Source organism: Dipteris shenzhenensis, chromosome 13, assembly GCF_047967505.1.
Source record: "Dipteris shenzhenensis isolate YYH24624 ecotype China chromosome 13, Dip_SZ_1.0, whole genome shotgun sequence".
Lineage (NCBI taxonomy): Eukaryota > Viridiplantae > Streptophyta > Polypodiopsida > Gleicheniales > Dipteridaceae > Dipteris > Dipteris shenzhenensis.
In genome coordinates this window covers 45,849,967-45,868,128 of record NC_141608.1, presented here as the reverse complement: position 1 = coordinate 45,868,128, position 18,162 = coordinate 45,849,967, and the positions used below count along the sequence as shown (strand labels likewise).

General features: G+C 45.4%; 1 protein-coding gene across 2 annotated transcripts in view; it reads right to left on the bottom strand.

Annotated features, from left to right (window-relative positions):
- XRCC2 (homolog of X-ray repair cross complementing 2 (XRCC2)) overlaps positions 1-18,162 on the bottom strand; it is a 62,487-nt gene that overhangs the window by 13,737 nt on the left and 30,588 nt on the right. Inside the window, exons 5-8 of one of the 2 annotated variants that reach the window (XM_087384000.1) lie at positions 16,209-16,277; positions 4,832-4,957; positions 1,213-1,345; positions 1,043-1,088 (exon numbers count right to left, since the gene is read on the bottom strand). In XM_087384000.1, coding sequence (XP_087240126.1) covers positions 1,043-1,088; positions 1,213-1,345; positions 4,832-4,957; positions 16,209-16,277 — 374 coding nt within the window. The remainder of the gene's footprint in view (positions 1-1,042; positions 1,089-1,212; positions 1,346-4,831; positions 4,958-16,208; positions 16,278-18,162) is intronic. The other variant, XM_087384001.1, reaches the window with a different exon arrangement.

The window sequence follows — 18,162 nt, the reverse complement described above, 5'->3', positions numbered from 1 at the left end:
GTTAATGCGAATTGCATCTGGTCCATGACACGTGTTTCGCGGTGGTGGAGGAAAAGGTTGCAGCCTATTTGGGCTTCCAAACTCCCCCTTTGTCAACAGATTTTCTTATGGCGAGTTCTGCTTGGGTTCTTCCCTTTGGACAGAACTTGGCTCGCCGACATATTGCGCCTGCTGTTTGTCGTCAATGTCTGCCCGTGTGGGAATCTATCTCTCATCTCTTTTGGCATTGCCCTCATTCTCATGACTTCCTTTTTTTTGCTATAGCAACATCTTCAGGCTCATTTTCCTATTGCATGCTTTGGCAAGCCATTCTCGCTGTTTGGGGTTCATCTTGTCAGGCAGGGGTATGATCTTTTCTTCCATTGGGTTCGTTATTGGGCACTATGGACTCTATGGAAGGATCAAAACCATAGGCTATTTGGTGATCCGTCCCTGGCTGAGTATGACTTCTTCCAGGCATCTCTATGGCAACACTTCTTCGACTGCCTGCATGTGCGGGATCTTGATTATCCTGTTTTCTTGTCATATAATGTGATCTTCTGATGTTTTAGCTGCATGTCCCATTCTTGGGGACTGCTTTCTATAATATAAGAGCAAATAGATTTCACCCCACAAAAAGTGCACGTGTGCACACGCACACGCATGCACATGGATGCATGTGTAATCTAACATGCAAGCTTCCAGAGTACATGCAGTAGGAATGCACATAGTACCACTTTCCTTGCTCTTTCCTTTCCCAATCCAATTAACTTATCTATCAACAGTCTACCAAAAAAATCAATTCATGCAATGATTATTCGAGGGGTGTTTACATACAAGCTTTATTGCTAAGCTAAATGATTAATCATAAATGTAAAGCCATATATTTCAAACCAGTGGACATAATATTAAAGTAAACCTTTTGATGCTCTACCAGCATTAGCTTGGCGAATGACTTGTTTATACCATAAACAGTTCACAACTGTGGTTTTACTTTTCGAATTTTGTAACCATGTACACTCAAGATTTTGTGCATTGTAGCTTTATAATTCATGAGACTAACCTGACTGGAAGGGACCTTGAAGAATAAGTCGATGAGATACAAAGCCCTGCCCCAAAAAACAGCAAAATAACTTGCATCAAGTCCTTACTATCTAGAATGATATCAGATAAGCGAATAAATATCTAGCAGAAAACATATGCCTTTTAGTACCAATGTAAAGGAACACAGACCTGCCAAACTGCTGGCATAAATTCTCTATGCATAACTCTTCCGACCTTGGAGGAGACTTTATCAGAGATTCTCTCCAAGTTTTGCTCCATGGTTTCCTCTGGGAAAACCTCTTTTAATTTATCCACACTTTTTCTGCAACACAAAAATATCAAAATTGTGTGATCAAAGCCATAAAACCTTTGGGACTTAGTCATATCATGAAAGAAAGATAAATGTCACATCTTCCCAGTTAATGTTTTCCAAGGTTATGCAATAGCAGGCATTCCCTTAGGTTGATATGGCCGAGGCCAACATTGCTCTCGACATTAGATATCACATCTTTCCAAAAATTACTGTTTTCCAAAGTTTCCTCTGTGAAGTTGGAAGAGACCTACAAACACACCTCCCCTGGTTGAAAAAAGTTGACCTCAGCGATATCAACATAAAGGAAACACTGCTATCTTCTCACCAACAAAAAGATAGCACAGAAGCAATACTTTTCATTTCGTAACAATGAAAATTCAATCTGATTCCAAGGTGACAATGAAACACTCTGCTTTTTAGATGAGCTTCCAACATTCAGTGGCGTCTCCAGGTCTGTTAAGCAAACAATCAAAAAGCAGGGAATCCTCCCATATGAATTTACCTTAAGAGATTTTACCTGCTCCATAAAAAAATTTAGTTCTGTGAATGGAAAGAAATTGTAAAGCCCTGATGTAAGCCCTCTGTAAGCCATATAAAGTGCAGAGTCAGCAGATCATTCTTCTGATTTAGTGGTTCCCAACCAAATATCACCATAGAGGTAAAAAGAAAAGTATCCCTACGGCAGCGCAGGCTTAGCCAAAATTTGACTCTAGAACAGAAAGATAAAGGAAGAAGAGAAGGATTATGCTTTAGATGCCTTCAGCCACACATGTGGAAGGATTGTTTGAAGAATAAAGGTCGTCACATGGTAAAGATTGTTATCTCAAAATGTGATGCAAAAATGGTGCAGTTTTAGCTCTTAGAATGGCATGGCATTTAAGGAAAATCCTGCTGTTGATTGGCAAAAATCCTTAGAATGGCAAGGTATTCTAAGGACAATCCTTTTGTAGACTTCAAGTGAGGTTTTATTCCTTTTTGTAATATATCAATTGAGTTGTGTGAGGATGTACTAGCACTCTTTGGCTACCAAAGATGGGAAGATGCCTTGTTAGTCAATCAGATTCTCAATGAGTTTTCTAAATATCTTAAAGATGAATTACCTCCAAAAAGGAATATTTAACACAAGATTGAACTTGTAGAACCTATAAATAGACCTCCCTATAGGTTAAGTTTTACAGAAGAGACTGAGGTGCAAAGACAACTAGGAGAATACCTCAAGCTGGGGCAAATTCAATCCAATTTCTCACCTTTTGCTTTACTAGTGATATTAAATAAAAATAAAGGTGATATTGTCCGATTGTGTATTCATTACCAAGGATTGAATAATACCACCATTAGCATAGATATCCGAAGGTAGGAGTAGATGAACTAAAGAATGTACTATATGAACCATAATCATTGATCTCAAGTGTGGCTATCATCAAATCAAAATTAGAGCTAAGGATGTATATTAATACTGCTTCCTAAAGTAGATGAGTTTTTTGTGATGCCACTTGGGAATAGAAATGCTCCAGCTGCATTTGTCATGTTGATGAATGATTTACTATGCTCATATATTAGGAAGTTTCTAGTACATTCAATGACGATATTTTAGTCTATAGCAAAAGCATTGATGAGCATAGGGAACAACTTCCATAATTTGAGACAAGCTAGTCTCTTTGTTACAAAAAAGATGGTGCTGTGTATTATCAAGTTACTGAAAGAAAACACGAAATGGGATGCCTACTACTGCAATACTCTCCACACACAGGTAGGAATAGATGCGCACATGTGAATTGCTGCAAACTGAAATGTCACACTGGCTAGAATGAGAGCATACAACCGAATGTGCACCAACCAAACTGCAAATGCAAAATGAGCGTCAAACTAAAGCACACCAATTGAGGAGACGTGGAGGTGAGCAGGTGGGGAGGGTGAAGCTTCCCAGTGGCTTCTCACAGAAGCCAAAGCTTCAACCCCATCCTAAGAGGCACACTGACAGAGTGTAACCAATCAAAGTGCACCAAACACATGCACTAGGTGCAATAATAAATATCTGATTGGCTGCCCTAGAGTGAGTGAGATGGTGAGTGAAAGTCTGTGTGACATGCGGCAAGGCAATGTGAGATAGACCCATAGAATGGTGCCATGTGGCAACCATTCCCTTCATTCATGATGGATGTATGTGGGGGCTTGTTGCCACATCATGTGGCCCCTTAAAAATCTCCAACCCCTATCCATGACATAACATCATGGATGTCCTACCCTAGGACCTAAGGTCCACGTACCACTCTATTTGACCTTTTATAAATCCAAACTCAATGATTACTACAAGAATAATTTAGTGAACTAAGTCCATACTTCATCACTTTTCCAACAGTGAGAATATTTAGAGTTCGTTATAACTCTTGGCATGATTCCCCAGTACCTAAGAATGTGACAACCTTGCAATCATTCTTCAGATTTGTTAATTTTATAGAAGCCATAAAAGCTTATCTTGATATATGCTCACCATTGACTGAGTTAACTCTACATAAAGTGGTAGGAGTGACCAAAACGGCCAAAATCAACCTAGAAACTGGTGCGAGTGGACATGTGGTAGGGGCAGTTTTACTACAAGAGAGAAGGCCAATTGCCTTCGATAGCAAGAAGCTTTCTCCCTCTTACCAAAGAAGTCCTTAGGGACAAAGGGACCAAGATTGCATGGCCATTGTTCAACAAGGGTGCCCCTATTATTCATCTGTCTCCACCTAGATGTGTCTTTGCAATTTGTGTTCTTTGCTGGTCTTAGTCCAAGGTGTTCTTTGGAAGTTCCCTCTATCTTGACCTGCTAGTCTATCCAGAGCTAAACAAGTAACGTACATTGTCCACCAACTGATCTGTGATGTATGATGCTATTGAGGTCTCTACTGTTGTCTAGACCCACCTTTTTGATACTAGTCCATCCCATGTCTGAACATATGTTTTAAAGAGGCGTAGAGAGTAAGGTAGCTTCACACGACAGTTCGATGAAAGGCTGCACAGAAAAGAGAAGGGGCTGCAAGGGGGAGAGCAGGATGAGTACATCAGGGAAGGCAGAAGAGGAATTTGGACGAGGGTTCAGCATGGTGAAAAGAGGGTAAAAGGGCAGCGACTGCAGGACTGGGGGCAAAGCAAACTACCAAAGCAATGCAGACTATGCAGCAGGTCATTTTGGTGTCTCCTACAAGCCTAAGTTAACCCTCAAAATTAAGGTGATTAACAAGATTGATTAGTCTTTCAATCACAAATGCAGCAGTTTCAACCACAAGAAGAAACACTGAGAAAGTGTTTATGCTAACCAGTTCTTAAATCTTATTTTCGTTCATTTTATATGTTGTTTGGAGACAATTGCAATAATGCAAAGTCGTTATACATACATGACAATTACAACAATACAAAACTGAAAAGCATATTTCCCTGAAGGAATTTATGCATATTTGCAAAAAAATGGTTTGAGAGATCTTCCAGTAAAAAGGCATGTGCCTCTGGAATTACCTGTCCTGTGAAGCGACACCATAAATTAGACATTTGGTTGCCAAAATCAGTACAGGATGCGTTTGCAACAGCTGGTTCAGTTCTTGAACGACAGCTACAGAAGCTACCTGTAGACTGAGAGCTGTTCTGTCCATTCACTCAGCAATGCATCTTGTAAGATAGAAAATATCCAAGATTGTAATCAAGTCAGCATATATTGAATAAAAATAAACAATCAAATAAAGCCCTAATAGACTTTGATGCGATGGGCAGAACAACTCCGGTTTCATGATCCCTTTCCCTTTTTCTTCCCTAGAGGCTCTAGTAGTCAGGGAGTGAATGGTTTTTCGTAATTCTTCTTGCCATTCATAGCATGCAACTGTTGCGCCATTAATGTGGAGCATCCTCTAAATTTCCAACTCTAGCATTTAATGAACGGGGTTCACATGCCACAGGGGGATACTTCACTGCTGCAGACTCTTAAAGCTGAAAATGCAGCAATTCTTAATAGCCCAAAAGCTAGTGTGCTTTCCTTATACTAGAGTACAATCTAATTAAACTGTAGAAGATTGAAACTGTAATTTTAATAACAAGGAAATCGTAAAACTCAAACGAAGATGATTTGAAAGGGAATAGAAAGCTCCCTATTCAAATGCTCCTGCTCAGCCTCAGTTGTCTTTGCTCTTCCCTCATTGTAAGTGTTGTAATATATTTTCTATTCGCCTGTAATCTTCCCTAATTTGAAATCTATTCCTATAATTATTTGTTCTAAAACACTACTTGCCTGTCTGCCTGCCTGTCAGAGAATATTCCAGAGCTGAAGATCAAGATTCCTACCTCTTTCTACAAGCTAACACTCTACCGGCACTGTGTTGTAGAAGCTCCTTCCCCACTAACAATTTTAAATGTGACTTTGGATCGACCAACTGTAAAAATGCTGAGCTTAGGAGTATCCTTTAATCATTTGGTCATCGCTCAAACAGACATCCCACAACATTTACCGCTCAACACAACCATAAACCCAATCTGATGGCATTCAATCACAAACCCCTAGGAATCCGCCGTCATGTCAGATCGCTATCTTGTCTGCTCATTGCTCTCTCACTGCCCACATCTTCATCTAGCCGTTGGAGAGCTTTCCAAGTTAGTACCGGTATCATGTCCGACAGCAAGGATCTTGTTTTAAGGCTGGTCACTCTTGTCCAAGAGCTCTAACAGATCCCTTGTAGCCATGATTGGCTCTTTCTGGATGTCGCCCACTACCCAAGGAGATTTCTGTCTATTTTTGCAGCCTATTCAGTTGTATATAGCCTGGAACTTAAAGGTAGAATAGTCCGTTTTGCTGTACATGGAGGTTTCCAGAGAAGGCAACTATCCTATCCCTGGGCGATGGCTCTTGTAAGAGATTCACAGTTGGTTCTAATGTCAACATGACGGAAAACATTTGGAAATGCTCCTAGGTGACCTGCAAGGCAGGGCGACTGCTGTTTTTTTGAGTGTGAGGTTTCTAGCCCTAGATGATCACTCCAAGGGTTCATTGACCATCACACCACAACCTTCAGCTCAGTCACTCTCTTCCCTGTACTCTAATACCATATGTAAAGCTCCAGTCCTTTCTCTCTTCAAAAACAGCACAGACATCCGAGCAGGATTCTCCACCCAACCAAATGCATAAGCCTCACACACCTCCGCTGCCTTCGAAACTCCCAGCTTGGGTATTCAATTCACAAAATACATACATATTGATTCGCAGAGTGCAGGGTTATAGCCTTATGCCCCCAACTCCCTAGAAAGCTCATTGCTATGTTTAGCTGCTTGCTAAGCCTTAGTTCCCCTCCCAATGCATTAAATCAATTAAGCCCTTTTGGGTCTTCAACTAATTCAATCACATAATTCTTGCCCCCAAGCACGTAGCCCTAGGTGCCTAGTTAATGAACTAACTCAAACAAATGTGCATGGAGGCCTCAAAGCCTTCTAGTCATCTCGAACCCCGATCATCAAAGACCTCAACAGCTAAATCCATGACCAAACCTTATAACACAACATGACCAATCCTTATAACACAACATAGCAATCAACTATTTACATTTATAGACATTATCATTGGTCTCTCTAAGGCCTTTCTGTCACCGACCCATCCGAGGTCATGCTACATCCTAACTTGAATGTAACACTGGGGGTTGCTACTGCACATGTTAACAAGGCACGTGACACCTAAAGGCTTTGGAGGATGTCTTGCTTCTGAAGATCCCACTGCAGCCACTTCAATGCAGCCACATTTCAAGCAGGACCACTGTCAGATTTGTAGGATCTTTGGGCATTTTGTTAGAGATTGCTCAGAGAAGAAGAAAAGACATGAAACGCCTTTGGCACTGCCTTGCCATCCGGCATTAGCTGCATGTCCAATACCTGCTGCTGCTGGCCACGGTGGGTTCCAATTAGAATTGGGTGGATTCTCCACACCTGCAGATCAAGAAGGTCCCTCAACTGCCCTGGACCCCGCTCCTACTAGACCATATGGCACCCCCAATCTGATCCCTCAAGTTGCAGCCAGTGTTGCGCCAGATCTAGCCTTGGATATGCCTAGTGAGGCTCTAGATTCTTCTCAGATCGCGGGCACCAGCTATATACCGGATGCTGTCTTGGATAGGTCCAGTGATGGTTCCCTTGCAAATATTCTTCATGGTCCTAGCCCCACATTCGCGCAGCCCCTTTCTTCACCTGCTCTCCAGACTCCCTTCATTGCTTGAGGAAAGGAGGCTGCTCTTGTCTATCTACATTATTTGAGTGAGGAATTTTGAACACTCCAGCACCAGGCATGTTTCACAGGAACTCTTTTTCTGCCTTGGCAGATTATGATGAGGAGGAGTACGTGCCCTCCATCCTTAGAATACAGTTATGGGCTTTCCTATCAATAGGTCATCCCCTGGGGCTCTTTCGCCTGAGGACTTCCCTCCCCTCGCTCATGCATATGCCAGGAGGCCTAACAGAGGGTTTGTTTCAAGCCACTAGGTCAGGTAAGATGTTCCACCCTACTTCCTTCCGCCAATGAGGATTGCTAGTTTGAACATTCAAGGCCTAGGTCGTATGCCACATCGCCACCGCATGCAGCTAATCCGCAATCCGCTTCATCTAGGTGTTACTGGTGGTATCATTGATCTCCTTTTTCTTCAGGAACACAATTTGGATGCCAGAGATTGCTCAAAGTCATAAACTACTTTCAGGTCATACTTTTTGATATCCTACTTTGGGCGCCAAGGGAGAAACATGCATTTCAGTTTCAGACTCTTTTCTTCCCCTTGTGGTTGGACAAGGTATCATTTTGCTCTCTAGAGCATAGTGCATTAATTTCTTCATTGGGACACAAGGTTGGTCTTCTCAACCTCTATGCCCCCAACAACAGAGGGAAACGTGTCTTATTTTAGAAGGAGCTTCTCTCTTAGGCCCCCATTACAGAGTCTTGGATTATTGGAGGTGAATTCAACGTGGTGGAGTTGCCTTCAGACAAAAAGGGAGGGTGAGCAAGTGGCATTTGCTCTCTAGAGAGAGCAGCTTGGGATGCCTTTCTCTTTCAATACACTGGCAGAGATGCTTGGACAAAGGATGCCTTTCAAACCTTTCCATATTCTCTCAACCTTCTATTAATGCTTGAAAAACTTCATACAAAACAACAGCCTCGAAGGTGCTGAGTATGGAAAAAAACCGGGATAAAGGCTGAAAGAAGAAAACCCAGCCTGTTCCAGAGAAACCCAACTCACTGCCTAGGGAATCTCTAGTACACGGGCTAACAGCCAGGTGGGGGACTATACAACCAGCGAATCCCTCGCGGAGTGAATATGTAGAAAACTCCTGCAGGCCAAGCCTTGCAAAAACGTGCACACCTCACAACAGTCGCCCTAGAGCCTGGGGTCCCATGCTCCCAGGTGGAGTGCAGGGTGTTAGATGATATCCTGCCAGCTCACCCATCACCAGACTATAGCGAGCAACCCAAATGTTCCACGCCGTGATACTGGCTACCACCTCCCACACGCTATCCTCTGGAGGGGAATGAGGATCCAGGATATCAAGAGGGACCGCCTCATGGAGCTCTATCCTCTGAATGCTATGACCCTGTATTCAGTAAGATGGAAAGACCTCATCAACTTGGAACGCGTGACATCCCAGGCCACCATCCCCTAGGTGTAGTCCCTCTGAAGGCTCTGCATGCGGATCATAATCCTGAGGGCTCCCATCTAGATCCTCATTGCGCTATGACAACTCCAGACGCTCGTCTCCAGAAATCCAACAAAAGAGCAATGACACTGCCCCTCCATCCGCATCTTCTCCAACCACGAGCCTATGGGCAAGCCTCCGTGGTGGGGGGCCAACCAGAAGAAGTAGGAGGTCTTCCTCAACCGCAAACTGGACCATAGACGCATCCAAAACTTGGAATGGCGGACCTCTTGGGGCACCCTCTGGGCCACCCAATGCCTCTCCCTCGAAGGGGTCCAAGTTGAAGAGTCCATCTGAAGCCTCCTACCAATCCGAGTGGTATAGGAAAAGAAGGGCACCTCATCCACCTGCTCGGCAAGACCAATCCTCGAGGCCAGAACCACTCTCCCGGACCTCCCTCCAGGGCCTACCTTCCCAAAGACAAAGACGCCATCTGGGGGCATCCTGCTCTAAGATGTTGGGAGGACCGATGTGCCATTCCTTCCCCAATCGGCCCACAACTCTGATCATCTACCAATGAATCCCATCCAGATTCCCATCCATCTCTAGGTCTCTCTCAGTGAGTGCTTGAAGTTGGCCTCCAGGCCCTACACGGAAGAAACCAGGCTGTGTGCTGCCTCGTTGAATCATCATCCTCAAGGGAACCCCAGTCCGGGAAAACTGACCCAACCATCTGTTGTCCATCCACATGCGGAGTCCCTCATACCAAGACTCAAGGATGGCTAGGTCAATCTCCCTCATCCGTTGCCCTGTCCCTCGCATATGTACTAAGGCTCCAAGCCTTGCCTCTGCCTCCATGGGTAATTTGCTCCATTTACCAAAGGAGCAAGCCGGGCCACTGTCCCACTGTGTCCATCCAATGTGAGTCCGCTGCCCGAGCATACGTCCATCTTGATCCCTGATCTCCGAGGGCCAAATGAGGGGCTAACGCTCGAACTCCTCTCTGCAACGGGGCTAAGCACGGGTGAGTCCCCCTGCTAATCTTTGCTAAACCCTATGGAGGCTCCTCATCATGGGGGAACCCTTCCCCGTAAGGGGGGCCTCTGGAAAGATCCATCTGTTTGAATGCTACCACTGCCCCCCAATGCGTGGGGTGTTCCTGAGAAGCCGTCATTGTAAGAGGAGCTTCCAAGGCTCTGCGCCAAGGGTGAGGCCACGCACAACTAACTTGCCCAAGAGGGCTCTGCTCTACATCTCCAAATCAATGATACCCAAGCCTCCCAATGCATGCGGCATGATCACCGTCTGCCAAGCAACCCGACTCCGGTATTCCTCGTGCCAACAGATCCCACCCAAAAGAAATTATGAACCAAACGTCAGAGATGTCCGATGCACCCTTTGTGAAAACACCAACAGGAGGCAATGTACTAGGTCATGGCAAGAAGGACCCGGTTTGCCACTAAGGCACGGCCCGCTAGGGAGAGTTTGGTCGAGATCCAATAGAGAAGCTTGCGCTGGACACTCTCGAGGCCTGGGGTGATCTGCTGCTCTGCTATAATATCGATACCACCTGGCATCCGAGGTATCTCGTTGTCTAGCCCCGCGGTATCCAACGGAAGCCAAAGGCACTTTCCCACTCTTGAATCTCCTGTGTCTCCTCAGAACCTATGAAAAAACCAATGGATTTTGTCCAGTTGATCCATGCACCCGAGGCCAAGCTCACTGTGATGCCCTCTACGTACAATGCTGCGTCATATCAAACTTTGAGTCTAGCAACTCCTGTCTAATTGGGAGCCTCAACCCTGTGAGGCCCATCACCTGCAGTCTCAAGTAGTATGCAAATGCCTCTGCCATAAAAAGGAAAAGAAAGGAAGCTAGGGGACAGCCTTGACGAACAGAGCGAGAGAGAGGAAAGGCCTCGCCCGTGTATCCACCAACAAGCATCTGACTAGAGCTCCCCGCATAAAGCGCAGAGACTCCTCTAATCCAGCTATCTGAGAAACCCAACCTCTGCATAGTGCCCTCCAGGAAAGACCACTCCACCCTATCGTAAGCCTTCTCGAAATCCAAGAGAAGGATGGCCAAAAGCTGTGACTCCTCTGGCCCAATCCACTAACTCCCAGAAAGTGAAAATGTTGTCCAAGACGCTGTGCTCTTGAACAAAGCCGGTCTCTGTGTCATGGATGAATTCGGTGAGATGAGACCGCAACCGCAAACTCAAGACCTTAGCAAGGATCTTGTATGCGGTGTCAAGCAGGGTTCAGTCTCCACTGCCGAATGTCTGACCTATCTCCCCCTTTCGGTATCAAACAAATCCACCCCCCGCTCAGGGACTGAGGAAGGGAGCCCATGTCAAAGATCTCCTGGTGGGATAAGCGAAAAGGGGTGGAAATGATCTCCCAAAAGTTACGGAAGAAGCCATTTTCGCCAGGACACTTCTAGGTCGGGAGGGCCATAAGGGCTTCCCAGAGCTCCTCATACGTGAAAGGTTCCTCCAAACTCCTAGGAGCACAACTCCCGCGAGACTACAGTCGGAAGGTGGCACCAAACTAGCTCACGAGCCACAAGGCAAGCTGAAGTCACTGTCTCCACCTGAAAGAGCTGGCTGTAGAAAACTGTGGTCAGCTCTAGAATCTCTTGTGGATCGGTGTGCATAATGCCCTGTGGATCTCGTAAACGTTGTAACTGTGTGCATGTCGATCGAGGCCTAGTGGTGTGAAAGAACTCCTTCGTCATGTACCCCTGTTCATGTACCCCTGTTGTACCCAACATGCCCGGGTGGAGTGGTAGGAGAACTCACCCCACCGAACCTTCATGTCCTAGAGCTCAAGGCGTGCGCTCTCATATCTATCACTAAGCCGCTAGGATCCTCGGTCCTGCTCCCTAAGCCTCTCTATGGAGGCGAGGTCTCATCGCAGTGCACACTCCCGCTCTTGAAGAGCCCTCCTCCGTCTAAGGGCGTGAGACTGCAACTTCTCGTTGCTCCTCTAGATCCCATTTGCCACCCACGAAGCCCAACCCTCGCAGGGTGCTGACTCTCGCTGCTGTCAAATCTCTACCATAACCTGTAAAACCTCCTCATCTTGCAAGAGGTCCTCTAGAATCTTTTGGGGAAGACCCCGCCGGGGCTGCTCTAGGTAGAGTACTGTTGGAGAGTGGTCTGACATCGTGGTGCCTGCTAGAATCCCTGTAGAGCCGCCTCTATGGAGTGCCCAGTCCCCAACGTAGAAGCGATCCAGCCTCTCAAGCAATCCATCATGTCTCCTCTGGCCGACTAAGAAAAGGAGGCTGCCAGGTATCCTGCTGAACTCTGGCTCTCGCCACGGGTCTCTGCCACTCATCCTGAAGATGAACTGCTCCCACGTGCTCCGCTCTACTACTGGCATCTCGGAAAAGGAGGCACCACCCTGCTTGTCCTGACCAAACTCTAGGTTATTGAAGTCTCCTCCAACAACCCACGAGTCAACATCTGGTAGACACTCTGTCAGCCTCCTCCAAAAGGCTGGACGGTGCTGTCTGCACACTTGGGCATACACATTCAAGATCCCAATCCTGGACTCTCCCATCCTGACTACCCGCCATGGGATAAGCTCACCTTGATCGTAGACCTCTGGAGCCACCGCCTGGGAGACCGAGATGCAGACACATTCGCTTCGTCCTATGGCACGAGAGCACACCTCCGGGTCTCTCCTGGGAAGAAGGTGATGTCGCCATCTGATGTCTGAGTGCTCCTGTATCAAAAGAAAGTCTACTGCTCGCCCTACCAATGCCCTTTGCAACTCTTGCCGAAGGATCAGGTACTGCAGCTGACTATGTGCACGGTCGTGGAGCCCGTGCACGTTCTAACTCACTATGGTCCAACTCATGAGGACAAGAAAGCATGTAACAAGGCTCGCCTGTGGGTGGGTGCATGTTCTAGAAAAACTGCCATTTGTGACTTTGAGGAGGGTTTGGAGGGCACGTAGTCCGTGTCCGTGCGACGGCATACCATGGTGGACACCAGTTCTATGCCAATCTTCCGTGCCCACTGCAACATGAAGTCCACTCCAAACAGCTCAGCACACTTCTGGAGTGGCCAATAGTGTGCCGATCAATCCTTGCCTCATGCGGCAATCTGATAACCCCTATTGTCAAACCATGAACGGCTTCTCTCGCATGAAGCTCAACTGGAAGTTCACTTCAACACCATGGGCATGCCAAAGATCTAGTCCCAGAGGACCCATCCAATCTTCCATCATGTGTGAGATCTGATTCCCCATCATAACATCAAATACCCCTGGGGTCCACTTCTCCAACCCTATGGAGGCGAGCTGGAATCTCCAAACTAGATGTGTGTGAGACCAACTATTCTGCCCACTACTATCTTGTCCTGAAGTGACCGCACTGCAAGCTTCACCTGTTGCTTGTCGGCTGGGGAAAGAAGAATCTTAATGGTTGTGGGATTCGAGGGTGCTGCCATAAAGCCCCTCTGGCCAGACCAAGGGTCACCACCAAGAAATTCTTTTTCCAAGACAAACAAATCGCTCACCACTTCCTGGAGGAAAGGAAGGAAGAAAAAACCCAAGGGCCAGCTGCGGGGGAGCGGGCAAAATGCTACACACCCCTACAGTTGGCTGCCAATGGAGAGGGAGAGCCCTCACAGAGGAGGAAGGCGAAGAGGAGGCGTAGAGGGGATGGTCGGGAGGCGAGGTGGAGACGGAGGTCTCAGGCGGGGCGGGGACAGAGGCAGAGAGGAGGCGAGGTGAGGGTGGAGAGGAGAGAGGATGGAGGCGGAATGAGGCGGGGGGCGACAGAAGGGAGGCAAAGAGGAGCGGGATAGAGACGCAGTCTGAAACGGGCTGCTTCAGGAGGGCTGAAACATTTCAAGCCCACTCAAAAACATTTCAGAAGCTGTTTCAGGGGGAGCAACGTTTCTGGGTCCAAAAACGTTACTGCTGAAACATTTCAGGGCAACATAGCCCATGAAATGCGTTTTAGCCTAACTATGTACTCCAGCCAAGGGGGCTGATTTTGGTTTTACTTGAATCTAGAGGGGTGTTCCTATCAAGTATTTGGGTTGCCAGGTCGGTGTGGGCATCTCTACATCGCAGCAATTTGCTCCTGTATTGAAGAATGTTAGGAGAAAGCTTCTTTTTTGGAGCTCAGCCAAACTTGACCTCGCTTCCAGGGTCGTGGTTGTCAACCAAGTATTGCTGGCCACAGCTTGGTTTGTTTGCTCTTATTGGTGCCATTCTAGAGACTGTATCACTAAACTCAAAAGACCAATAAGGAGTTTTATTTGGAAAGGTCTAGATGGTTGAGTAGATACCAAAGCTAGGGTGGCTTGGGAGACTCTGATTCTACCCAAATGGGAAGGTGTACTCAATATAATAGAATCCTGACTTGCAAGGCCTCTAGAGCTTTATTATACCAAGGGGTGGTCAGAGGACTCTTGCCACGGCAGGAGCCTTAACTAGTGGAGGTTGAGGTTCGGGGCAGATTCCACTTGTCCTCGTTGCCTCTCTGCTGATGAGTCTTCCGCATTGTCTTTGGGACTGATAGGCGAGGATCATTTGAAAGGGATCGCTAGACTTTTGAGCATCTTTATGTGCTCTTTACAAGAGACATGACTCTTTTTGGGCTCTTCCAATTTGACGACCTTTGGTTGAGTCATGTTCTTTGCATGATGTTCTTGGATCTCTGTACAGACCTACGGATGCATCCGTGACCACCCAGGACACACATTGGCTAGTATCTGGACAGACACAATACACACTTTGGTAGCCATTTGGGGGACTATGTAGGGACCTTCACAAGCAGCCTCCACCAAGAGGATTGCTTTCTTGAGGGAGTAGAGTGGCTCCCATTTCTTCTTGAAAGCCCCCACAGGATTGAGATGGCACTGGTTATTTCTAGCTTTTGTCCTACTAGAGCTTGCTTTTACTTGTTTCTTTCATGCCTCGCATTATGGACTTCTCCCTTGAATTTCATACTTAATAGAAGTCCCTTTCTTTTTTTGTTTTTTCTTTTCTTTTTTTTCTTTTTTTTTGGGGGGGGAGGGAAATGTAGCCACATTCGGATCATGACAGAAATTCAAAATTCATATGAGCCTTTATACACTCCACATTTGCAGCCTACTGAAGAGCACCGGTTCTATAGGCACACCTTGATACAACATTGATTAGGTTCCTTTGAGCATGGAATGAGATATAATCACAGAAAAAGATCTCATACTTCCACACTAAACCAAGAAAAGACTAGACATGACAAGAAGCACAACTTTCAGAAGGTTGATTGAGAAGCTTTAGCAGCCCTATGCTCATCACATTCTCTTGCATGTTTGTGTTTTGGTTACTTAACTCTTAAGTTCCTTTTTTGGTGCTTAACTTTACATTTCTTTTTTGGTAGGTTATTGTGTCAAGGCCCGTGTGACTAATAGCTTCAGTTACTACCAGAAAACAGTGCCCTTTCAACATATTTCAACTAAAGGATAGGAAAAGGAGAGGAGGGAAAGCAGGAGGGTCGATGGAGGAGTAGGCCTCAATGCTGCCTTTGAACCATGAAACTGAAAGATTTTCCTTGTCATGAAGCATAGCTTCTGTAGCCTCCAACCAATCTCATTGCACACCCCTCACTAGGCTGCAATTGACATTAAAATTGAGGGAGGTTCCAGGGTGTCTTTTGCACTAGAGTCTGACATTTGTGTTCTTAACTCTATGAAGTGTGTTTAGCAATTAGAAGATAGTTTGTGCCTTTATATGAGGCAAATATGGATAGGTGAGATTATGTCTGCATGTATAATTTCTGATTGGTAGGAATGATAATAAGCCCCATACAAAGTTGTCCATTGTCTTGGTGTTTGCAAAAGTCTGAACACTGCACTTGCCCTATATATTACCATTCAAAAAAGATGTTGTAATTTCATCATGTGACTATCAAGCCTTAAAATATCATTACCCTATCACAAAAGTCTAATCAGCTGTGATGGCATTTACATATTGGCACAATTTTGAAAACTAACCAAACAAGAACATATCAACTGCCACAAATGACAGAAGCCGCAAAAAGAGAACTTGAGACTTGCACATTGTGACGTTTGGCTTCATGTTTTCCATCCAATATTTTTGGCCAAAGAGTTGCATGCTCATTGCTTACCAGCACAAGCTCGATCTTTGGAAAATATATTGGCCCTAGTATCAGTGTAAGGCTAGGAATACAAAGCACAGACAAGACAAGAGGGGGAGGGGGAAGGAGAGGGCACATTTACCTCCCAGCTCCTTGCCCTAATGATGATGCTGAGGAGACTGCACGATCCATCCAGTAAAATGCATTGATACTGCAGCAATTCAAAGCATAATAAAATTTAGCGTGCAACTTCTTGCTTTCAAAATACTAAGTTTAAGGAGGAAGCCCAAGAGTGTCACATTAAGCGTATGATTATGATACTTCAAAAGCAATTAAAACTGTGATATATCGATATGATAACAACAAATTTATAAAATCCAATTAATATGGCAATGCAAGGGTAGGATCCAAACACTACGAACAAAGACCCCTAAACAAGAGTGTATCCCATAGAACCGTTGTTTTCAAAAGCAGGCATTCTCCCTTCTACAGAGTATGGATTTGTCATAACATTGGACCTTTTGGAAAATTCGTTTATCTGTGAGAAAGAAATATGCTCTTTTACCTAACAAATAAAAAACATTTATGGCCGTGCCTTTTCATTTTTTGAATGATGGGCTGTTATCCAATTTCCCTACAGACTATACATGTAACATCTCATTGCAATAACATTTTTATATTCACCTAGGCATATTAGATGCTACATTTATTTGATACTATACTTTTGTGCACATGTCTACCTTTATTGTGCAAAGGTTGCCTTGTTACAAGACTCTACACAACCCAAGTCACCGGTTTCAGTTCCAAGCCTCTCGACTTTTAGTGACAGGAATCAAATGAATTTTAATGTTCATTGGTAAGATAGACTTGTGCACAGGTGGATCCGTCCCCCAAGTAAGACAGCCATATAGAGGCTCAAAAGGCGCAACTTTGGTCATACAGAGACCACAGCCCAAATCACCCAGCACATGGCATTTTAGAATGTAAAGCCTAATCACAAGCTTATTTTACCATCATTCTCTAATGCCTTTGGAATAGAGCCTCGGCAGTAATGGGGGAGATACAAAGTCTATGAGGCAAACTGAATTTTCAAGAACATTATCTCTGAGATGGTTGACCACATGATACTTTAGTTGCTATCGCATGCTAGGCACTCACTCTTGGTCAAAATTATGAGCACCTTGGGGAAAATGTTGGTTGCAAACCAGAGACCTCTAGCTTAAGTTTGTGAGCCTTTATAAGTCTAGTCAATCCCTAAGTTGAGTACCATCAATTAGATAGAAGGGGACAGGAGTCTCGAGTAAATGTTTCAAAAGGCTAGCTACTATAAAGCCTAGTAAACCCAAAAGGTGACCTCACCTAAAAGGTGATCTGGATTGCTAAATGTTAGGATGTTCAAAGTTCACCTAGATTAGTTTGCTTCCTTGCTTTTACGGTCAACTTTTGGGTGTTCTTCTTTATTTATTTATGCTAACTTGGCATCCGGGCGGTTTCCTTGCATCTAGTTTACTCTGTATTTAGGCTCAGATTTGACATTATGTACTTTCACTTGCATTATATTGCGTAGCACTTAGATGATATTCGACGATGCCTCTTCTTTGGGGCACGTTGATTTTGTGCTATCTTGTATGCAGAGTTCTTGATGTCCCATGGGCCCATTTTGGCCTCTAGTGGACAATAATACACTTTCTTTCTTTCTTTCTTTCTCTCCCCCCCTCCCCGTACCTTTGTACCACCGTACCTCCGTACCATCGTACCGCTCAGCCTCTCTGTCCGTACATCCATACCTCAGGATCGCTCAGCCTCTCCATCCGTACCTCCGTACAACCAGCTGCTCAGTCTCTTCGTACAACCGCTCAGTCTCTCCATACAGCCGCTCAGCCTCTCCGTACAGCCGCTCAGTCTCTCCATACAATCGCTCAGCCTCTCTCCGTACCGTATAGCCCGTCCATACCTAGTCCTAGTCCTCCCTAACCCTGAGTTGGGCTAAACCCTCGACCCGAGGGTTAGGTTAAGCTAGAGGGTTCAACATACAGCCAATTATGGACTGGCGTACCCTCTCCTCCAAGTCCCCCTCAACTCCCTCAACTCCTTCA